Below are 24,696 nucleotides of genomic sequence, written 5' to 3' on the forward strand. Positions count from 1 at the left end.
TTATATTGTGGAGACCTCAGCTCTATTCAACACAAACCTAGGAACCTACTTAATGAATAAAGGACAAGATCATAAAACTCAAAGTAAATGCCTGCATGTTTTAAATGCTTGACTAGACTGTGAGTTAATGCCCTAAACTCATATGTAAATATACTTGATGTGTAGCATTTTTGATCAGACATGAGTATCACCATTCCATGGTGCTGTGGAGTGAATTGCCCTTTGGGATTAAGGTCTGTGGACCTGCTTGCCCCTAAAGGACCAGGTGCTTTAAGGCTGTCTTGTTTTTTTCGTTTCATTGCTGCAGTCATTCCCTTACATATAAGTGTCTACCCTGTAACAGGCACTAAACAAAAACACAGTCATGATTTTCTACCTTCAAGAAATATATGCAATAAAAAGAAAAGCAAATCACCATACAGTATAAAAAAGTACCTTTCTGTAGTAATGGTCCATACTGGTGCTATGGAGAGGTAATTGGTAAGAAACAGTGTTGTCAAGAAACTACAAAATGATCAGCATAACTGCTCAGTAAGGAAGTAGCCAGAGAGGAAGGAATAGACAGATCATAAAGTGGCACGCTAATTATATGAATAATGCTGCTATAATAAACTTCGTTAGCCCCTTTAGAAATTTTTCTTTCTGGCTTGATATGAGCCCGATCAACAGATAACTAGGCCTGTTAAGAAAATAACTACTTCCAAAGACCTTCCTAGAACTGAAGGCAGTAATTTTAGAATTTATTAGTACTGCTCCACAAAATGCTCTGGACACGAACTAAAGCTCACCTCTGTACTATAAACATGCATGTGTTACTGTCCTTTACCATTGTGATGAAGCAGGAATGACTGAATCAAGGAATATTTACTGACTGCCTCCTATAAGCAAAGAGTTATGTTAGAAAAGAAAACAAGGATTCCACCCTCAAGGAGCTTATTCTTGTTTTTAAAAAAAAAAAAAAAATAGAGGTAGGAGCCATGGGTATATCTGAGGGCAGGAGTAAGAAAATATTTCACAGGAACAAGTATTTTTCACATTCCTGACTCCATTTAATCTAAGGAGTGCTTTTACCACTTTAAAGTAATTCTCTCTCAAAATGGCCTGTTCCTTTATGCAGGCTTCATGTTCTTTCTACAAGTTTATAATGTGCACAATAAGTACATCTGAAGAGTGTTTTAATAAGGTGACATAAAATCAACTATCACACTTAAGCAGTCTTACAAACTTAAAAAGTGTGAGCAGCACTCTTACAAACTGCTAGTACAAAAGCTGGCTGGGAAAACGAATTTCAGTAATACATAAAAAGCTGACAAACCCTGGTCCTTGCAGACATAAGGGGAGAGGGGTAAGGGAAGAGAAAAGGAGAGAGAAGGGAAGAGGGAATTAATTCTAAGACGGCCTCCAAGATTCCCACCTCTGGTGCGTACCTCCAACCCTGCATGGTATGTGGGGAGGACTGTAAACATAGTGAATTTCATTCCCCTGATTGCGTTCAATTATATGGCCTAAATTATACAAACCCCTTCACAGAGGTGAAAGGATTTTCGGATATAATTAAGATTTCTTATGAATTTTAAGTTAATCAAAGGGGAGGTTATCCTGGGTAGGCCTGAGTTAATCAGAGAAAGCTCTCAAAAGAGAAGTTGAGCACTTCCTAAAGAGATTCTCCTGCAAACCCTACAGACGAAGTTGCTATGTTCTGAGAAGGCATGTGAATGGTAGAGACCTGAGGGCAGCTAGAATCTAAAAGTGGTCATCAGTTGATAGCTAAGATCAAGATCCCCTCAAATAAAACAGGGGGCCTCAGTCCTATAATCACAAGAACCACATTATAACAACAATGAGCTTGGAAGAGGACATTAAGTCCCTACTAAAATCAGAGCCCAGCCAAAAAAGACCCTGACAGAGGCTCTAGAGCTAATCATACCAGGACTTTGATCCACAGAAACTGTAAGGTAACAAGATTTGCTTTACGCTACTAAACTTGTGGCAATTTGTTACACACAATAGAAAACCAGCACAACAAACATGTACATAACAGACTAAAAACTCGGTACCATACTCAAGCAAAGTTTCTTCTCCAGAATTCTAGAGAAAAATTCTGTATTAATTTGATTATGAAAGACATAAACTAAAACTTAAAAAAAAAAAAAACCTAAGCAATACAGCAGTTTTTAAAACCTCAATTCGGTAATAGTAAACTTCATGCCAGGAATCAAACTGGGCTTTCTGATCTTTACATGGTACAAGTTAGGGTTAACCAACTTGCTTGCTTAAAGTCAAACTTAAATACCAAAACCATAATTTGAAGCCAAGTGTATCTGGTTCTAAGACTCAGACTCAACCCACTAAACCACCCACTAAATAGAATTTTTAAAGTAACATTCTTCTTTGTAATCTATCTAGTTGGATTAATAACTAGCAACTATTCCATAATGCCTATTTACTTAAAGCTATTTTAAGTACTTAAAAATTAATGTTTCCTTGGAAATTGTTTCTGACTTCTACTACTTCCCTAACTCTCCCTCAGTTAAAATTAGTCAGGTTATACAGTATCTGAAAATCAATACAGTTCTATTTTCCCCTAACATACCAACTAACTGCTAAGCATTACAAAGACATGGTAACTTCAGCCTTCTCTCAGGATGCAACTGTATTTTAGAAGTCCTGCCATGAAACATCCCTGAGATGGGACTGAGCCTGTAACTCCACACACTTTGCATTTTTAATGTTACATATAACAATATGACTAGTTCATCCAGCATAACTGTTTCCTGTTTTAAAAGACTGAAATTTCAAAAAACACTTTAACCTTTTAAGCAACAACACATTACTATTTTAAGGTCATCTTCTATTTAATGTGGCCTTTCCCCGGCCTGGTAGCCATACTACCAACAACTTAACCTCAGTGTTAAGAGAGTGTACTATTATCATCATCACTGTGGTAAATTGCAGTAGTTATTGTATTAAAAATAACACAGGACTTAGGTCTATATAATCCCAGAATCAGCTTCCTCCAAAATCACTTACCAAAAAAAAAAGCTACCATGGATGTTTATGTTCGTTGATTACTGTGCTAGAAGCTTACTATGTATGACTCCTTTAAAACTAACAAAATCCCGTATGGTATTTTTTTTTTTTAATTGGAAGATAACTGCTTTACAATATTGTGTTGGCTTCTGCCCATACAACAATGTGAATCAGCCATAGGCAAAAATCACTTCTGGTGACAACTTCCTTCTTCATTTACATTTTTCTCATAAAAGTAGAGAACATACAAGTGTATGATGACCTCTAGGCCAGTATTAAATAATGTGTACTTTCCACAAAATAAATTGCTCAAAAGGCCAAACCTTCTCCAAAATGGTAACAATACTCTCCAGAAAAAAAAACAAAAAACAAAAAACAACTGTTCACTGTTACAAGTTGCATACCAACTGCTCAAAGGCAGTAAAATCATAGAAAGGAAAGAACAAAAGATGATGAGTTAGGTGCTTGGTTGTTGACTCCAACAAGTCCCTTACTCCTTTTGGACAAAGTCTGGGTACCTAAAAAATGAAGAGGTCAAATGCAAATTATATAAAAATCCAAATATTCTCACTGCTTCCACGATGGCAAATGTTAATCTCCTGGAAAGTAATCAGGGAGATTTTGTTAACAGTTCAAATCATTGATCTTTCATCTGATCAATTCTCAGGTTCTATTCCAAATACAAGTCAAGTCATATGCATAAATATGTTCATCACATCAAAGCAACAATTTCAAAGGGAACTAGAAGTAACCTAAACATTTAACAAGTAAGTATTTGTTAAGTCAGTTTATGGTATGTGTTATTATACAGTTGTCAAACCATTTAAGAATTGGTACTACTTACCTGAGAAGGATCATTACTTTCCAGCACTGGGATACTTTCAAAAAAAAAAATAAGTTATTACTTCCATTCTTGAGTTAGGGCAACGACAAACTGGATCCATGTCTTTGGGGGAGCAGAGCAAAATCAGGGTTGGTGAAAATAGCTGAAAGGCTCCACCCTTCTTTCTCACCCCTTAGTCACACAAATCAATGGGGAGGGGTGAAGAAGGTGCAACTAAGGCTGTCTCTAACCACTGCATGTACTGAACCGGTGAACATGAACGTTTGGAAAAGTAAGAGTTATGCATTCTACTAATAAGTTTTTCTTTCATTCACTTTCACAATCCAGGATTTGCCAGCACAAGGATTATTCTCCCCTTAAGCAAGTGTTTCTAAACCATTTTACTTAAGCTGGTAACCTCAAAGTTGTTGATTTGTAAATTGTTCTAAACCATCTCGTCAAGATTTATTTCTAAGAATTATATGGATTTGGAAAATACCTAAACCAGGAACAGTCCAAATCAGTAAAAACTTAACACACATAAACATTTGAAAAGATGAAGTGACTGAGCTCTTCATAAATCTTACTAAATAAAAATAATAATTCAAATATTTATTGCATATCTATCATATGCTAGGTACTATGAAAACAAAAAGATTCTTGCCCTCAAAGAGATTCAGTCTAGTGAGGGGCAAATTCAACAGAAATAAATGAGGGTAACAGGGTCCCCTAACTTAGGAGAAGGAAAAGTGTTCAGATACTTTAAAAAGGAACATGAAATGACACTAGAGCTGGGGGAAAGACAAGGCTGTGTATAGGGCCCCTCTTTGTCTACTTGCTCCAATTTCTTACTTGTTTATTATTATAGAGTTCAAGCATTTGCCTAATCTCCAGATAGACAATGTGATGGTAAGAATTTCACATTTGTTGAACAAATGAACTAGACTACAACTACAGAGTTCAAATGTGTGTTTACAACCTATATACTCTGTCCAGAGAATAAGCAAGCTATGATTTAACCAAGACAACATGAAAATGGATGTCTGATATATGTGGTTAGTAGAAAAACAACTAGAAACTAGTCAGTAGACCTAGACACTGCACAACAATCACAGGCCTAATTAAGAGCTATCTTACCAGCAAAAAGAATTACAAAATGGTGGTGGCTTAAACAAAACTGGGGCAGCAGAGAGAGAAAGAGATGGAATAGACTGGAAGTAGAAGGCAAAGATCAATCATCTTCCCATACTGATCAATTATTTCAGAGACTTTTATCTGAAGATTTCTTACTCATACTTCTCACTCTCAGCCTTGCAGGGAAATATAAAAAAATGAGCACAAATAAAAACAGGCTAGTGATGTAACTAAGCCTCATCCAAAGCAGTTGGCAGAGACACAATAGGCCTACACTCCACATTATGATGCTAACATATTCAAGTATATCTAACTGTGTTACCCTCTGTCCATCCACTCTTCCTCAAAAATCAGGTTACTTTAGTATAGAAAATCCTCAATATTTATTCAAATTAATAACTTTCAACTTAGTTTAACTATAAAAATAGAATGAGTATATGAAATTCAACAAGTATAGGAACACACTACCTTTCAGAGTCACAGAAGGTATTAGAAGCGGAGGGACCACAGAGATCATTTAAATCCAACTCATATTTTACATATAACCTGAGGCCCACACGGCTAATTTGCAGCAAAATTTATTCAACTACAGCCTCTAAAGGCCACCAAGTCTTTTAGAAACAAGCCTTAAAAGAAAATTATAGATATCAACTTAAAATTGAACCCCTATAATTAACAGATTCAAGGCTCAATAGGTCTTCAAAAAGTCAAATATATTACACGAATACTTTTATTAGCAAGCAAGAGCTGGATACAATTTCTACTTAAAAATCCACTTAATCTTTTTATTACAAATACATGTCTGCTGCAGTGCCAATGATATGATCCCTATATTTGGTCTTGTATTGTTACTTCTGTAGGAAGCCCCAAATTTCTTCCTAATGGAAGACAGAAACAATTTTAATTTGATCCCAACTGTCTCTGCTGCTGCTGCTGCTAAGTCGCTTTGATTTCTTAAAAAATGAGGGAATGGATTAAAAAAAAAAATTTAAGCCCAGTTACCAAGGCTGGGAGCTATTTAAAGGAATTCTGAGATAACTGTGTTAACAGTACCTGCAATCAAGGCCAAACAGGATCCAAAAAGCCTTACAATTTTAAGGTAATAAACCATTGTGAATGAGCTGCATACACTTAAATCTTCGTGTGTTAAGTGCGCCTCGTAAGAAATCAGAAAAGGCAATTAAAGATTACATTTTGTTTCTATTTACGGTGGAAGATTAACACACCCAACTTAATACATCATTTTTGCAGCACAAATAAAAAGCAAGGTCTTACAAGTCCTACACACGCAAATGAAAACTTTATTCTCTTTATCCCTCAATAATTTCAAAAACTCTAGGCTCAAAACCAACCTCTTTCATTTCTCAGCCCTGAAAGGAGAACTTCCATCCCCTAGAACAAAATGCAGGCTTTTCAGAAACCCGCGGCTGCAGAAGGACGCCAGAGAGGACCCTTCGGACCGGGTTCTGCGTTCTCCTGAGTGACATCATTTCACCTGCGCCTGGGCAAACGGGGAGGGAGTAAAAGAGCCAGGCCATCACCAGACGGCGGTGGGCTGGCGCTCCCTCGGGCTGTGCCCGCACCTCCTCGTCGCTGCCCGGGGAACAAAGAGCGCCGGGCGGCCCGGCCGCGCCCCGCTGAACACCAAGCAACCACATCTCTAGCGCGGCCCCGCAGGCTTCTAACCGCCCGAGGCTCGGTCAGTCCCGCCCTCGTGCGGGAATCAACGGCTGCGGCAGCCAGTACCTGCGAGGGGAGGCTCCGCCCTGCGGGGCTACTCCCGCGGCTCCTCGCTGGGCCGCCGCCTCCTATTGTGACCGCTCGCCCAGCCAGCAGCCAGCTCGCCAGATCTTCCGTTCCCGGGCCTTCTCAACCCCGGAACCCGAACTCCGACCCAGGCGCTATCACGGCGCTTCCTTCCTCCCGGCACCATCACACGGGCCGCGCCAGAAAACTACGGCTGCACGCCCAGAGCTGACCAAGTCGGCTAACGCCTCGGGGGCTCCATCCTCTCCGCCCCCGCGCCCTAACCGCCCGGGCCGCTGCACGGCCCCGCACCGCTACACGAGGGGCCCCGCCCCACCGCGCCCCGCCCCGGTGCTCGAAGACAGGACTCGCCGCGCGCCGGCGCAATACGCTCCGCTGCGCGCGCAGGCGACGCCCCCCGCTCCAGGCCGCAAGATGCGCGAGCACGCGGCCCTCCCACTCTCGGCTCTCGGTCGCCCACCTGCCCACTCCGACCCCTCGCAAGAACGAACCTAGCGAGCCCAGGGTGCAAGACCGCCAGACGCTCCGCCCCTCTCCCCCTCGGCTGGTTTCTGCGCGCGGAGACCCTTTTGTTTCCACCCTCGGGGAGGGGGCGGGGCGGGCTGCGCGCGTCCCGGCGCGCGACTCGGACTAGTTCCGGCAACAGAGCCGTCGCGCAGCGCCCCTGCGCAGCCCCGCCCCGTCCCGCCCCCCGCGCACAGAAAGGCCGCCGCTACGCTGGGCAGCGGGCGTGCCGAGCCTCCCAATTCGTGCACATCTCTCCCAGAATGTTGTTGCAAGTGCGTGCCTAGCGCCTCCAAAACTTAGCCATCAAATAGTACCTGACTTCATTCAGATTCCAAATACAGTATATGTATCCATGTGGCCTAAATGTTAGGAATTTTTATTGATGTAGAGGCAGGTGATTTGTCCGGGTGTCTTTGTCCAATGTATCTCTGGAGAGGCAGTCAACCCTAATTTGTCCTACTGTAAGGCTCAATTAAACCTGACATTGTGCTGAGAACAGGAAATGAGACAGGTACGGAGACAGAAGCTGGCATGGTGCCTGTCCTGATAATCACATTCAAGATCTAAAAGACGATGTAATATCTTCTATAAAGCGCAGTAAATACAAGGACAAAATAGTTTAAGTGATATCGAAGGAAAGAGGGAGGTCAAGGGGACATCATCAAAGAAGCGGGTTTTAAGTAGACAGGAATTATATGTCTTAAAGGATGGAGACCATATTTCAGGCCAATCATCAAAAAAAAACCCAAGTTCTAGTTCTTTTGGCATTACTCAAACCAGTCTCCAGCCTGCTCTGGGCCAAAGCTGCTTCCGATAGAAAATTAGGGAACCAGACTAAAATGATGTTCCAGGATCCTCTGAACCTCTATGTATGAATAACACAAAATGGTAATTATTTGAATACATTTGTCTCCCGTGTCAGACTCAGCGATCAGACTGTTCTGACTATAACCCTGAAGTCCAAACCTACAGCATGAAACACAGCAGCAGGTGCTTAGCAACTGCTGAACTCAAAGTTCCAGCAATCACATCACAGGCTTTTACAACTCCTAACAAAGAGAAGCTAGAATGAGATAATAGGCCCCCATGAACACGTCCCCTCCCCCAGCTCCACACCCCTATTATGTAGCCCTGTTATCTAGCCACTCTTCCCCCTCAAAGCCCTCTCTGCCAGTCTTCCAAAGCAAGCCAATTTGGAGATGTTTACATCAAAACTTTTAAGGTCCCCGCCTCTCATTTCATAATACAGACGCGTAAATCCCAACCACACCTTTAGGTGCATCCAATGTAATCCACTTGTAACCTCTGTCTCCTGCTGTGGATTCACCTGTTATTACAGATCTTCCAACAGAATCTGGCATACAAGCTTCCTTACATAATACAGACCACCCCGAAACAGCTTTTCTTGTTTAACTGTATACAGGTATGCAAGGAGAGGGGGAAGTACTGGGGGGGGGGTGGAGGAGTGGGGGAACAGGGAGGGAAATTACCATCTGGAAGTTGCCCAATTGTAAGGTAAGAGTCAGGTTCCTCAAGTGTTGAATCTCAGTGGCAAAAACCTATTACAATCCTCCAGGGTTCCTAATCCTTAAATTTATATGCATTTCCCCTAGCCTTCAGCCAATCCTATGTCAGGCAAACTCTTGAAAACCCTTCTTAAATGGTTGAGATCTTGCTTAACTGGGGTGTGAGGACTTGATCTAAGAAGTCTGTCCACTGGTAAACAATGCTCCCACACCTCAAGGTTGGACAGTTTGAAATTTGTACTGCAATTTTTTTTCTAACTGATTTTCTAAACCAGAAAACACCCAATGAGTGGGTTAAGTTTTAAGGTGGGCCACTGACCACCTAGTGTGGTGGGGAGTAAATTATACTGGAGCAGTCGCTCATCCCTAGTCCACCTAAAATTTTTCTTGGAGTCTGTACAAAAAGGTCGGGAACCTTGTTGGAGAGGTGTCCAATGGATTTTTCTGCAATGATAGAAATGTTCAATATCTGCAGCAGCATCCAAAAGGTAGCCATTATCTACATATACATGGCTACTGAATGAAGACTTGAAATGGGGCTAGTGCAACTAATGAATTAATTCTCATTCTAGCTTCCCAGGATTGTATAAACAGCTGCATGTGGCTGGGGAACAGTAGAGCACTTGCAGGAAAAGTAGTTGCTTGTAGTAAGCGCTTTTTGAGAATTCTGACTCCAAGACTACCCTTTAAAACTGGTTTTAAAAAAAATTGGTTTTCATGACAGAAGTGAAAACCGTAAATAACTACTAAAAACTTCTTCCTGGGTTATCTAGGTCATTTAAGTCCCCTCAACTTCTAAAATAAAAAATATAGCAATATATGTTGCTTACCAAAGAGGAAAATATTGCAGTTACTTCAAATGTGTGTGGTCATTGGTCTACCCTGGTGTCCTAACATTCTAGTACATGGAAATAACTGCTGAGAATTTTTTATTGGGCTTTCCCTTGTGGCTCAGCTGGTAAAGAATCCACCTGCCATGCAGAGATCGCTCTGGGTTGGGAAGATCCCCTGGAAAAGAGAAAGGCTACCCACTCCAGTATTCTGGCCTAGAGAATTCCATGGACTGTATAGTCCATGGGGTCACAAAGATTAGGACACGACTGAGCAATTTTCACATTCACATTGATCTCGAGATGAATTAGGTGGTATTGACATCTTTATAATATTAAATCTTCAAACTGTAAGTAAGATGCATCATTTATTTACCTGCTGCTGCTAAGTCGCTTCAGTCGTGTCCGACTCTGTGCGACCCCATAGACAGCAGCCCACCAGGCTCCCCCGTCCCTGGGATTCTCCAGGCAAGAACACTGGAGTGGGTTGCCATTTCCTTCTCCAGAGTTGTTAATTTTTTCAATAATGCTTCACAGTTTTCTGGAAAGATCTTGCACATTTGTTCTTGGGTTTATTCTAAGTTTTATACATAGTTATTAATTCTAATAGTTTTCTTAATTTTTTTGTGTTTCCTACACATATAATCCCATTGGCACAAAATAACCATTCAATTTCTATCTTTCCAACGTGTTTTCCTCTTATCCTGTCTCACTGCACTGGCTAGGACTCCCAGTACAATGCTAAATAGATACAGTGAGAGCATGCATTGTTGTCTTATTCCAAAACTGGAAAGCTTCCAACATTTCACCTTTAGGTATGATGTTGGCAGTAGGTTTTTGGTAGATCCCTTTAGCAAATCAAGGGAGGTTTATTTTATTTTAAATTTGTTAAAAGTTTACCATAAAATGGATATTTAATTTTATCAAAATTTTCTGTATCTATTAGATAATCACAGAATTTCTGTTGCTGGGTGAATACATTGCTTTTTGGAGGTTAAACCAATTTTACATTCCTATGAAACCATCATCATATTGTGCTACTCTTTTTCTACACTGTTGGATTTGGTTTGCTAATATTTTGCTTACAATCTTTACATCTGTTTTCTTAAGTGAGATTAGCTGTTACTTTTCGTCTTTGTAACATCCTTATCAAGTCTTGTCACAGATATTATGCCGGCCTCTGAAAATGAATCCTGGAGTATTCTTTTTCTGTTCTCTACAAGAGTTTCTGTAAGATTGGTGATGTGCCTTCTTTAAATGTTTGGTAGAATATGCTTGTTAGCCAACTGAACTTGGAAATTATATTTCTTTAGCAATTATGAATTTCTCATCAGATTTTCTGCCTTTTCCTTAATTCTTTTGTTGTTTGTTTTCTAGCCACTCTGCAGCATTCAGGATCTTAGTTCTTCAACCAGGGATCCAATCCGTGATTCCTGGATTGGAAATGCGGAATCTTAACCACTGGACGACCAGAAGTCCCTTTTCCTTATTCCAACAAAAGAAAACCACTATAATCTTAGAATATATATAAGGAAGATCTCATTCTGAAACTCATAGGCAACAAGAGAAAAAAACATAAATTTGGATTACTTCAAAATAAAAACATCAGTGCAACAGAGTGAAAAGGGAACCTATGGAATAGGAGAAAATATTTTCAAGTCATATCTGATAAGAGATTAATATCCAGAATATATAAAGAACTATAGGTAGCGCTAGTGGTAAAGAACCTGCTGCCAGTGCAGGAGACATAACAGAGGTAGGTTTGATCCCTGGGTTGGGAAGATCCCCTGGAGGAGGGCATGGCAACCCACTCCAGAGTTCTCACCTGGAGAATCCCATGGACAGAGGAGCCTGGCAGGCTACAGTCCATAGGGTTGCAGAGTTGGACAAGACTGAAGCGATTTAACACACAAGCATACACACATAAAGAACTACAACCAAGCAAAAACCAAAACCTGATTATAAAATTGGCAAAGGATTGAAATAGACATTTTTTCAAAGATGTTCAAATGTCCAATAAGCACTTGAAAATATGTTCAACATCACTAGTCAGGAGAAAAATGCAAATCAAAACCACAATGAGATACTACCTCACACTCATTAGGAGGCTACCATTAAACAAAAAAACAAAAATAGAAAAAAAAAGTGTTGACAAGGATGTCGACAAACTGGAATCCTTGTACACTCTTGGTGGGAATGTAAAATGGTACAGTCACTTCAGGAAACAGAATAGTGGTTCGCCAAAACATTAAAAATGGGAAAAAAGATCCAACAATTCCACTTTAGGCATATACCCCAAAGAGTTGAAAACAGAGTCTAAAAGAGGTTTCTGTACACCTAGGGTCCTAGCAGCATTATTCACAATAGCCAAAACATGGAAGTAACCCAAGTAACCATCCATGGATGAATTAAAAAAATGTGCTATACACATACAGTGGAATATTATTCAGCCTTTAAAAGGAAGGAAGTTCTGAAGCTACAGCATGGATGAACGTTGGCAACATTATGCTAAGTCAGTCACAAAAAGACTACTACTATATGACTTCACCTGTATTAGGTACATAGAGCACTCAGATTAAGAGACAAAGTAGAAGAGTGATTGCCAGAGCTTGGGAGGAGAAGAGTAAGTTATTGTGTAATGAATAGAGTTTTCATTTTGCAATGTAAAAGAGTTCTAAGGATTGACTGCACAATGTGATTGTACTTAACACTGCTGAGCTGTACACCTAAATGAATGGTTAAGAAGGTAAATTTTGTGTTGCAGATTTTACACTGATTTTTAAAAATTCTTATCACAGCAGCAAAAGGGATACTGTAAAAGAATATATAATGTCACTCCTTTGCTTAAAACCTTCCAAAGGCTTCCCATATAGGCAGAATAAAATCTAAACTTCTTTCCCTGGCTTACCAAGATCCACTCAATTTCGTCTATACTTACCCCTTCAACCTCATCTCAACCACTTGTACCCTCATGCACCTTGCTGGAGCACATCAGCTCTCCTTCTGTTTGTTTCTATCAGGGCTTTTACACTACCTGTTTCCTCTCCTTAGAATGTTCTATGGCCGAGTTTTTCTCGATTTGTTCTTTTCCATCTGTCAGATCTTAGCCTAAGTGTCACCTTCTTAAAGGCCTTCCCTAATTAAAAGACGCTTACTCCTTGGAAAGAAAGTTATGACCAACCTAGATAGCATATTCAAAAGCAGAGAAACATGCCATATGCCATTCAAAAGCTTTTGAATGGCATATGGCATGTCAACATATGCCAACAAAGGTCCGTCTAGTCAAGGCTATGGTTTTTCCTGTGGTCATGTATGGATGTGAGAGTTGGATTGTGAAGAAAGCTGAGCGCCAAAGAATTGATGCTTTTGAACTGTGGTGTTGGAGAAGACTCTTGAGAGTCCCTTGGACTGCAAGGAGATCCAACCAGTCCATTCTGAAGGAGATCAGTCCTGGGATTTCTTTGGAAGGAATGATGCTGAAGCTGAAACTCCAGTACTTTGCCCACCTCATGCGAAGAGTTGACTCATTGGAAAAGACTCTAATGCTGGGAGAGATTGGGGGCAGGAGGAGAAGGGGATGACAGAGGATAACATGGCTGGATGGCATCACTGACCCGATGGATGTGAGTCTGAGTGAACTCCGGGAGTTTGTGATTGACAGGGAGGCCTGGCGTGCTGCAATTCATGGGGTCGCAAAGAGTCGGACACGACTGAGCGACTGAACTGAACTGAACTGAATACCTAACTAAGAGTAGCCAACTGCTCAACTAATTGCACAGTACTTTAGAGTATCTGATTATTTACTTGTTTACATATATGGTTCATTTTCTGCTCCTTCCACAAAGAGCACCCTATGAAGAAGGACCTTCTTTGTCAGTCTTTTCACCATGATACTCTGTTGACACAGGAATGCCTGGCATAGAGTAGGCACTTATAAATGTTTGCTAAATGAATAAACAGAGTTCTCCCAAGAGAACGCACTGGTCATAGCAAACACCCTCTTCCAACAACACAAGGGAAGACTCTACACATGGACATCACCAGATGGCCAACACCGAAATCAGACTGATTATATTCTTTGCAGCCAAAGATGGAGAAGCTCTATACAGTCAGCAAAAACAAGACTGGGAGCTGACTGTGGCTCAGATCATGAATTCCTTATTGCCAAAGTCAGACTTAAGTTGAAGAAAGTGGGGAAAACCACTAGACCATTCAGGTATGACCTAAATCAAATCCCTTATGATTATACAGTGGAAGTGAAAAATAGATTTAAGGGACTAGATCTGATAGAGTGCCTGATGAACTATGGACGGAGTTTCGTGACATTGTACAGGAGACAGGGAACAAGACCATCCCCAAGAAAAAGAAATGCAAAAAGGCAAAATGGCTGTCTGAGGAGCCCTTACAAATAGCTGTGAAAAGGAGAGAGGCAAAAGGCAAAGGAGAAAAGGAAAGATAGACCCATTTGAATGCAGAGTTCCAAAGAATAGCAAAGAGAGATAAGAAAGCCTTCCTCAGCAATCAATGCAAAGAAATAGAGGAAAACAATAGAATGGGAAAGACTACAGATCTCTTCAAAAAAATTAGAGATACCAAGGGAACATTTCATGCAAAGATGGGCCCAATAAAGGACAGAAATGGTATGGACCTAACAAGCAATTAAGAAGAGGTGGCGAGAATACACAGAAGAACTGTACAAAAAAGATCTTCACAACCCAGATAATCATGAACGTGTGATCACTCACCTAGAGCCAGACATCCTGGAATGTGAAGTCAGGTGGGCCTTAGGAAGCATCACTATAAACAAAACTAGTGGAGGTGATGGAATTCCAGGTGAGCTGCTTCAAATCCTGAAAGATGATGCTGTGAAAGTGCTGCACTCAATATGCCAGCAAATTTGGAAAACTCAGCAGTGGCCACAGGACTGGAAAAGGTCAGATTTCATTCCAATCCCAAAGAAAGGCAATGCCAAAGAATGCTCAAACTACCGCACAATTGCACTCATCTCACACACTAGTAAAGTAATGCTCAAAATTCTCCAAGCCAGCCTTCAGCAATATGTGAACTTCCAGATGTTCAAGCTGGTTTTAGAAAAGGCAGAGGAACCAGAGATCAAATTGCCAAAATCCGCTGGATCATGGAGAAAGCAAGAGAGTTCCAGAAAAACATCTATTTCTGCTTTATTGACTATGCCAAAGCCTTTGACTGTGTGGATCACAATAAACTGTGGAAAATTCTGAAACAGATGGGCATACCAGACCACCTGACCTGACTCTTGAGAAACCTGTATGCAGGTCAGGAAGCAACAGTTAGAACTGGACATGGAACAACACATTGGTTCCAAATAGGAAAAGGAGTACGTCAAGGCTGTATATTGTCACCCAGCTTATTTAACTTACATGCAGAGTACATCATGAGAAATTCTGGGCTGGAGGAAGCACAAGCTGGAATCAAGATTGCTGGGAGAAATATCAATAACCTCAGATATGCAGATGACACCACCCTTATGGCAGAAAGTGAAGAAGAACTAAAGAGAGCCTCTTGATGAAAGTCAAAGAGAAGAGTGAAAAGTTGGCTTAAAACTCAACATTCAGAAAACTAAGATCATGGCATCTAGTCCCATCACTTCATGGGAAATAGATGGGGAAACAGTGGAAACAGTGTCAGACTTTATCTTTCTGGGCTCCAAAATCACTGCAGATGGTGATTTTAGCCATGAAATTAAAAGACGCTTGCTCCTTAGAAGGAAAGTTATGACCAACCTAGACAGCATATTAAAAAGCAGAGACAGTACTTTGCCAACAAAGGTCCATCTAGTCAAGACTATGGTTTTTCCAGTAGTCAGGTATGGATTTGAGAGTTGGACTGTAAAGAAAGCTGAGCACCAAAGAACTGATGCTTTTGAACTGTGGTGTTGGAGAAGACTCTTGAGAGTCCCTTGGACTGCAAGGAGATCCAACCAGTACATCCTAAAGGAGATCAGTCCTGGATGTTCATTGGAGGGACTGATGTTGAAGCTGAAACTCCGATACTTTGGCCACCTGATGCAGAGAGCTGACTCATTTGAAAAGACCCTGATGCTGGGAAAGATTGAGGGCTGGAGGAGAAGGGGACGACAGAGGATGAGATGGTTGGATGGCATCACTGACACAATGGACATGGGTTTGGGTGGACTCAGGGAGTTGCTGATGGACAGGGAGGCCTGGCGTGCTGTGGTTCATGGGGTCACAAGGAGTCGGACACAACTGAGCGACTGAACTAAACTGAATAAATGCACAATTTTAAAAAATTGACCTAAAGCTCCACAGTTAAAGACAAGTTAAATAAATTACCATGTATCCTTATAGTGCAACATTATGCAGCTAACTGATGTTTCATGTGTATATAATGTGCAGATTATACTTTTCAAGAGGACCGTAAGTTCTCCCATCCTTCATTCTCTCATTATGTAGACATTCTTCCCCAGTGGTGGGATTGATGCTCCCTCCTTTTAAATTTGGGCAGGCCTGTGACTATGGTGGAAGTGAAGCTTTATGACTTCTGAAGTTAGGCATAAGGGGCCATATAGCACCTGTCTGTTTCTATTGGTCACTCTTAGAATCAAGCTGCCATACTGTGAGGAAGCCCATGCTACCTACAGGTGATCATGCTGAGGACCCCAGCTGAAGTCCCACCTAACAATCAGCATCAACCATCAGACACTGATGTGAAGTGAAGACACTGAGATGACTCCAGCCTTAGCCACCATCTGACAGCAAATGCATGGCAAATTCCAAGCAAGAGCCACCTAGCTGAGCACAGAAAACCCAAGAACCATGAAAGAAACTAACAGATATGCTTTGCACCACTAAGTTTTAGGATAATTAATTACACAACCATAGATAATCAGTGCAATTTAGTTTTACTGTAACTGTGCAAAGAATGATAAGAAAAATTTAAAGGAAAAAAAAGCATGTTAAGAGTGTTATCTATCGAAAGATGGTGTATCTACTTATAACAATCTATTTCTATTTCCCTAATAAACACGTGTAACTATATAATACGGGGCACAGGGAGATTTGGTTTTGTTTTTCTCTCTTTTGTTTTAAAACACAAGGGGCAAGAACAATAAAAAGACTTGTAACTGACGTTTTTTAACTGACCAGAGAAGATTTAAGAATGGCCAATAAACATATAAAAAGATGGTCAGCATACTTAGTCACTAGAGAAATGAAAATTAAAACCACAATGAGATGGTACTTCATACTCACTACAGTGGCTGTAGTTTAAAAGACAATCAGGAAAAAGAAGTATTGGCAAGTATGTGGAGAAACTGGAACCCTCAGGCATTTGTTGGAATGCAAAATGGTACAGCCACTTTGGAAGAGTTTGACAGCTCCTCAAAATGTTAAAATCATGTAAAAACAAAAACATACTTACAGGCAAATGTTCATAAAAGTGGTATTCATAACCATTCATAACCAAAACATAGAAACAAATATCCACTAACTAGGGAACTGACAGACAAAATGTGCTAGCTCCACACAACGGAATATTACTTACCCATAAAAAGGAATGAAGTGCTGATTCATGCTACAACACAGACAAACCATGAAATCATCATGCTCAGTAAAAGAAGCCAGACACAAAAAGGCCACATTTTTTTGTAATTCTATTTATATGAAATGTGCAGAACAGGCAAATCCAGAGACAGAAAGATTAGTGGTTGCCAGGAGCTGAGGGGAAGGAATAATGGGGAGTGACTGCTAAAGGGTATGGGTTTCTTGGGGGGTGATGATAAGTGTTCTAAAATTAGATGGTGGAGATAGAGGAACAACTCTTTGAATATACTAAAAAACCACTGTTTGCAAAGATGAAAAATACTCTATACAAATATAACTTAAAAATCCTGTTAATACTAAAATTCCAATTGCTGTAAACTTCTGGGGAGAGGGATTGAATGTAGTGCTGCGTATATTTTTTTTAATCACCATGTAGTTAAAAAAAAACTGAATATTTAAAAGATAAAAGGAAGTGTACAGTCATGGAGGAAAAACCAACAGCACATCTCCCACCTTTCTGAAAGCGGTGTGTGTAGGATGAGCATACACAAATCGGATTGGTGCCTTCTTCCGTTACCAAAGGACTGAAGGCCAGCACAAGGAAGCTTTGTCCAGAAAGGACTTCTGCTCTGACCAGCCATTTACATACATGCAGTTTTGAAAGAACTCTCCCATTTCCTTCTCTCAAATGGCCAGCTTTCCCAGACATATTGCCGGGCCACTCAGGAAGAGTATACCATTGAGGCTACAAATTAATTCCTCTCACCTGAAATCTCCTCTTATCAGACTATTCAATGTTTTACCTCATCCTCAGGACAGACCTATCCCCCCATGCCGGGCTTGTTTGCACTGTGAAGATGACTACTTAATTCCAAGTATCTCAAGTACATTAGCTGAGTTAGGTTAATTTCAATACCTAAGTGAAACATAAATATGCTATCACAATCACATATTTCCCCTATTCTTTATACTTTTAAAGTACTTTGTCATAACTATCCCATTTGACCAGTGCAATCCAGCAACACACAATGTGAGGTTTCTTACAAAGAAGCACAGGTTTCTGAGTATGAAGCAGGGCTGTCAGGTTAGAGAGGCCTGGAGTAACAAACAGTCATGAATCCTTTTGGTCAAAAGAGCTGGACAAGAAAAAACCGACAGGCCAGAACTGCCTGCCGACTGACTTAGTGCACTGTGGTTCTCCAGGGCCTTCACTAGAAGACATGTTTTTCTCTGAGCCTGTCAGAGTTGAGTATGTAAAGCAACATTAGGAATAGATTTCTTCAGTTGGTCAAATACAGACTCTGGAATTAAGGAGCTTGGGTTTGAATCCCTGTTTACTACTTACTAACTGGGTAATCTTGGGCAAATTAGTTAATCTGTCTCACATTCCTCACCTACAAATGGGAATAAAACAATCCCAATTTCAAAGGGTGTTTGTTCTCCCAATACACACCTATATCCCTTATCTGATTTATTATTCTTCATAACACAAATGAACTAACAGTACCTTTAATTATGTTTTGCCATCTTCCTAACCATTTACAAAGAAAGCAAGCTCCTTAAAAGTAAGGATTCCTGTCTGTTTTGTTCACTATACTTGTCTCCAATGCCTAAAACAATGCTTAAATTTATAGTAGGTACTCAAATATATAATTGATGTTTGTTACTTGGAAATTATGGGATATGACATTATAAATGAATATAAAAATATTCCTAGAGGGCTTTGTGTGAATTGCTATGCCCAATATAAACTGAACATGAAAGTATGTAACTCACAGTATTCAACAGTAAACCTCAGAGCTGCAATCAGCTCCTGCCAGCACTGCCAAGCTGATGTACAGCAGCAGAGAAACTTAAGCTGGAAAACAAGCTCAATCATGGAATTCAAGGGCTTGCCAGTTGCGAGGCTATAGAAGGGATATACAACAAATGGCCCTTTTACTCCTTGGTTTCACCTCCATCACACATCCGTTAGTTAAAATTCAGACAACTTTTAAAAACATCAACTTTTGTTCCCAAATCTGAGAAATGAACCATGCCTGAAAGTTAAGTGAGAATAGTAAGCATCAATGTGTTTTGAAAATGTGTTCAGAAATAACCAATTATTTTACATGGCTTGTATCAGGGATAGAAGAACTGATCTAGCCCCAACACTCCAGGGTGACTCCCTGGAATGGAGTCTTTTCTCCATTGGGATCACAACTTCCAAGTTTATTTTAAAAACAGGGTTGAGTTAGCTGTGCTCTATAATCCTGTCAATTTTCAGAGAGAGAGAGAAAAGAACACATAATCCAGGTGGCATGTATCAGGGAGCAGGTTTCACTGCTGCTTTACAAAACCAATACCCATTTATTATAGAAAGAAAGAAGTCAGAAGCTGCTACAAACATAGTGATCTGATTCTTATCCTATCTACCTCTCTCCTTCCCAGAATGATGTGTAATGATCCTATTCAAAGCTGCAATCTGTACCATCCAATTCTGGGTGGTCCTCATCCCACTTATTCTGCTGTACATTTTCTTCAATCCACTGTGCTTACTGTAACATACTGTACAACATATTACGTTTATTTTGTCTGCCCACCCCCCCCCCCGCCACTCAGACTGCACATTCACGAAAAAAACAGCAATCTTTATTTGTTTTGTATCCTGATGTATTATTCCCTAAGTGCCTAGAAACATAGCTGCCAATCAACAAATATTATTTGCTGACTGAATCAGTTGAATAAATTATAAATATATTCAAGAGACCCTAATCCATTCTCTCCATTTCCCTCTGGGAGACAATCATAAATATACGTGTGGTAAGCAGGAGAGAGAGGAGAGCAAAGCAGTTTCTGACAGTTCTTTGATAGGCTGATCAAGTGACAAAATCCCTCAAATTTCTCTTCCCTTTCCCCATGTATTTCAGGAGAGACCTCATCCTAAAAGCACAAAATCAGTTATACAAAGGTTCAGAAATTAGGAAGAAAATCATTTTAAAGTAGATAAAAAATATGTGGCAGAGGTGGACAGAAATCTCCTCTCTAGACTCTAAACCTGGCTTCTCCACTATAAGGGAACAATGGATAGAGGCATATTATACTGAGTAGGGGAAAGAAAATTTAACCCCCACACATCTTTACAATTATGTAACACAACAGCTCGTAGTATTACTGACCTAAAGTGATTTTGCCTTTTGTCTTTATCCATTGGTCTTATTTTCAGATGCTTATTTCTAAAATCTGCGCTTTACTACATTTTAGGGAGCTAACTATATAGTCTAGAAGTCTCTTTCAGTGGCTTGCTTCTGAAAGAAGTTAAAAATTAAGCCCATGCCTCTGGATTACTATCATAAGAGAGAATCTGGAATACTAAAAGTGTACCACTCTCTCCATAAACAGACCAAAATCTGACTGAGCAAAGCTCATAGAGAGATCAACACACAGAACAAAGGCCATTTGGAAAATCCCAATGTTCAACCAACTTCTTGATCAAGCTCCAACAGGATGAGGGAGGAGGATCTTGATTAAAACAGCAGAGAAAAACATCACTTGGATTGGTCTGCCTGGGAAACTACCAAGGGAGCGATACATTCCTGTACACAAGACACAGGAAATGGGAGGGAAACCACTGGAAACTGATGATGGAAAAGACTGAATTTAAGCCCTTCCAATATCAGCAGCCAGAGGTTCCAAACACCAAGCCCATGTGAGTATTCACTTCAAGGCCTGGGCCGTCACGGGTGCTCATGAGTACTGAAAAGCCCCCAAAGATCAGTTTCTTTAGAGATAAAAGAACAGAAGCAAAATACCAAAAGACTGGACCTGATTTAAAAAACAAAACAAGCCTAAAGCAGGTTTTTTTGGCATGAATCAGACAGGTTCCATTCTCAATCCTCAACATTTAAATTGGGCTTTGGAAATGGAGTGGGAAAAAAAAAAGTAAGTATAAGAAGAAGCCATAATATAGTCAACTACAAAACAGACCAAGCTGGAATGTCGAAGATATTTCAAAGTGGAAACACACACAAATTGCTGAGATAGTTATCAGTTTTGGAAACACCTGTTCGGATATTAAGATAATCCATCCAGGCTGTTCAGGAAAAGAGGAAGTGCAGTGACAGAGACAGGAATGGGGGTAAGGAAATGGAAGGGTTATCAGGAGTTCAGTCCCCCTCCTGGAATTACCTGCAAGTTTTCTGGAGCAGTCTAACAACCCAGCAACAAACCAGAAAGGCCCTCTGTATCTCAACACTGTGCCCTCCAAGTCACACTCTCCTGCCTCTACATCCCGAGTTATGCAAGTGAGTTCAGTGATACAGGGCAGCATGCATTTTCACCATTGTAGACATCAACACGGACCTCACCTTGTCACTGTCATCATGACAAATGTGGTCGTGATGGATGGACTGGCACTGAAAAGAAGCACCAACACTACCTACAAGAGAAAGGGAGGAAAAGTTAAGATGCAATAATTCCTTACATTTAACCTGCTTTACCAATTACATGTGCCTTTATATCCACCATCCCATCTAATTCTCAACAATACTCGGAAATAGGCAGGATAGGGATTGTTATTCCTGCAGTTTGAGCAAAACAAAACACAGACAGGCTGACTTGCACAAAGGAGCAGTCAGTGAAATAGCAGGTCTGAAACCAGAACCCCATTATTCAAACCCTTAATTCACTACTTTCCACTACACTGAGTGGTTAGTTTTCTGAGTAAGGCCACCTAAATAAGCACAACAGCCTTCAATAAAGCAAACTTCTGTTTAGAAAAAAGAATACTGCTTTTTAGACTACTTATACTTGCTTTAAGGAAAAAACCGACACTATAAATTCTCAGCATACAAGTAACACAATCTAATACACAATCACATGATTATAAGTAGGTTTTTATTACTTTAAAATATATATATTTTTAATATACTCAACCATTTGTTAATTTGAAGATCTCCTAGTAACTGCTCTATGACAACAGTGACATTTCTAACCAATAGGAAAACAAATGACCATGCAATAAATGACTGGAACAACTGATAAGCCATCTGAAAAAAGTTTTGGTTTCTACCTCACCATACAGAAAATGATGGCTCAAGATCTATGTAAAACCAATTTTAAAAGAAAACGCCGATTTAAAAAATAATCTTGGAGTAAGAAAAGCCTTCTGAAAGATGATACTGTATAAAATAAGAAGGCATTAAGTGAAAAAATCAGCAAGCATGACTGTGGACCAAAATGAGCAAAACCCCTTCTCCTTATATGTAAGAATTTAACCTTGGGTTAATCCTTGTGAACCTGATTAAGACAGCACGCCACCTATGTTATCTGGCAACACAGAAACTACCAAATTAGTAAACTACATCTGGACTGGAAGCAGACAGAGTGTAGGAAGCCATGTTCTTGAATTTCTGAGCGTGGTGATATGTAATTAATCAGGCATGTATGTCCCTGGCAAAAGACCCTAGAAACCATGCCCACAGAGTTCCCTGCACCACCCAACGTGGATCTTATCTCTTGGAGCCTTAGCTGTGAGAAGAGCACTTCAGAAAGAATGAACTGCTGCAAGGACTCCCACTGTCTTACAGTTTATCTAACAGACAAGTTAGTTTCTGTCCTATATCCTTCTGAATAGTGTTGCCAAGTGAGACCTATGGTGGCTTTTCTGAATGTGCAAGTGTTTAGTTGAACCTAAGAAGGTATCCCACCGCCGTTCCTGTGGACATTACACTGATAGGTACCATATTTTATAAAATTGACAATGTCATCATTTCAGATGTCCTAGTATTCCACATCCTTGAGAAAGAATGCTACCAACTAAACTCTGACACATTTTCTTAATACTAACAATTTTTATTTTACACTTACTGAAATAACTCTTTAGACTTTAAAGATATCATAAAAGAAAATGAGAATGTAATTGGCAATAACAGAAAATTATTAAAACCTACAAAGGATAAAAAGTCTTAAGGGAATTCCCTCGTGGCACAGTGGTTAGGACTCAGCACTTTCACTGCCAGGGGCCCATGCTCAATCCCTTGTTGGGGATCTAAGATCCCACAAGCCCAGTATGGCCAAAAAAGTCCTCACTAGATAAATGGAACATAATTTCTTCAAATGTACAGATTCAATAATCCCAGTAATAGTGACATTCCTAACTTCCTAATATAAACCATTGCCTCCCATTTTATATGATACTGATTATAAAATACAAAGAGGATTAAAATAAGAAAACAAATTAACCTCAAACACAAGAATAAAAATCCTAAACATAGTTAAGCATATATATTAGAGCACACTAACTGCATATGTGATATAGTATGTCACTATAAAAGCCTGATTCCTTAACTAAATTCAACAAAATTTATCAACAAAGTATTAGCATAAGAACCAATCTTTAAAAGTTTGATCACATCAAAAGATGCTGAAAAAGCATTTGCAAATATTTATTATCAATTTCTGTTTTTCAGAAATAAACTTATTGAGGGTACGAAGGAGTCTCAAGAGGGAGGGGATATATAGAGAGAGAGTTATTTCGCAATGTTGTACAGCAGACACCAACACGACATTGTAAAGAAATTATTCTCCAATTAAAAAAAAAGAAAGAAACATTAATACGCTTAACAAGTTTTTGCCACTGGATGACAATTCTGGGAAGGATAAGGTGGGAGAAGGTGCAGTTGCCAAAAAGGTACAATTATGGATAAGAATAATATAAACCATAGAGTTCCCGTGGGTACTAATAATAACAGTTAACATATTTAACATAGTCAACAACCATGATTTGGATGGAAGAATATATATACACACAACAATATCCCCAAATACTAAAATCTCCTGGGAGAATGCTGCTCCTGCTGCTAAGTCACGTCAGTCGTGTCCAACTCTGTGTGATCCCATAGACGGTACCCAACAGGCTCCTCTGTCCCTGGGATTCTTCAGGCAAGAATACTAGAGTGGGTTGCCATTTCCTTCTCCAATGCATGAAAGTGAAGTCGCTCAGTGATGTCCGACTCTTAGCGACCCCATGGACTGCAGCCTACCATGCTCCTCCATCCATGAGATTCTCCAGGCAAGAGTACTGGAGTGGGTTGCCATTGCCTTCTCCGGGGAGAATACAGAATGACAAATTTAGTCACAACAAACTATTCTGTCAAAGATTTGGTAAATGTGTCTCCACAAGTTGGTAAAAATTATACTTTCTGTCTCCTATTATTCTAATACCATGTAATACTAAAATTAGACTGGTGAAAAGAATCCTAAGAACTGATGAAATATAAGTATACATTAGATACCTTTCAATGAGGTACCAAAACAGACATTTATCTTATCCTTATGCAAAACCCTTGTATTTAAGGTATAATGTTATGTGTATTTCTGCTGGACACAATCTAAGAAGAATTAAACTGTGCTGGAAATAGTTCACATAATACTATCTAACAACTGTAGGGGAGACCACCATTTGGGACCATTGTCAAAAAGTTGGACTCCACGAACCTGGAAAAATGAAGGTTGAGATACCTAATTTAGCAACTTAAAAACCTCCTCAAAAAGAGAGC

General features: G+C 40.0%; 1 protein-coding gene across 6 annotated transcripts in view; it reads right to left on the bottom strand.

The window, feature by feature from the left end:
* The window catches only part of RNF38 (ring finger protein 38), a 121,161-nt gene that overhangs the window by 46,737 nt on the left and 49,728 nt on the right, over window positions 1-24,696 (bottom strand). For 2 of the 6 annotated variants that reach the window (XM_055578538.1, XM_055578537.1), the window contains one exon: window positions 21,505-21,575. In XM_055578538.1, coding sequence (XP_055434513.1) covers window positions 21,505-21,575 — 71 coding nt within the window. Of the gene's footprint in view, window positions 1-3,874; window positions 3,909-6,733; window positions 7,057-7,245; window positions 7,396-21,504; window positions 21,576-24,696 lie in introns of those variants that run through there. The other 4 variants (XM_055578540.1, XM_055578539.1, XM_055578543.1 and 1 more) reach the window with 4 other exon arrangements.

This window comes from Bubalus kerabau, chromosome 4 (assembly GCF_029407905.1).
Source record: "Bubalus kerabau isolate K-KA32 ecotype Philippines breed swamp buffalo chromosome 4, PCC_UOA_SB_1v2, whole genome shotgun sequence".
Classification (NCBI taxonomy): domain Eukaryota; kingdom Metazoa; phylum Chordata; class Mammalia; order Artiodactyla; family Bovidae; genus Bubalus; species Bubalus kerabau.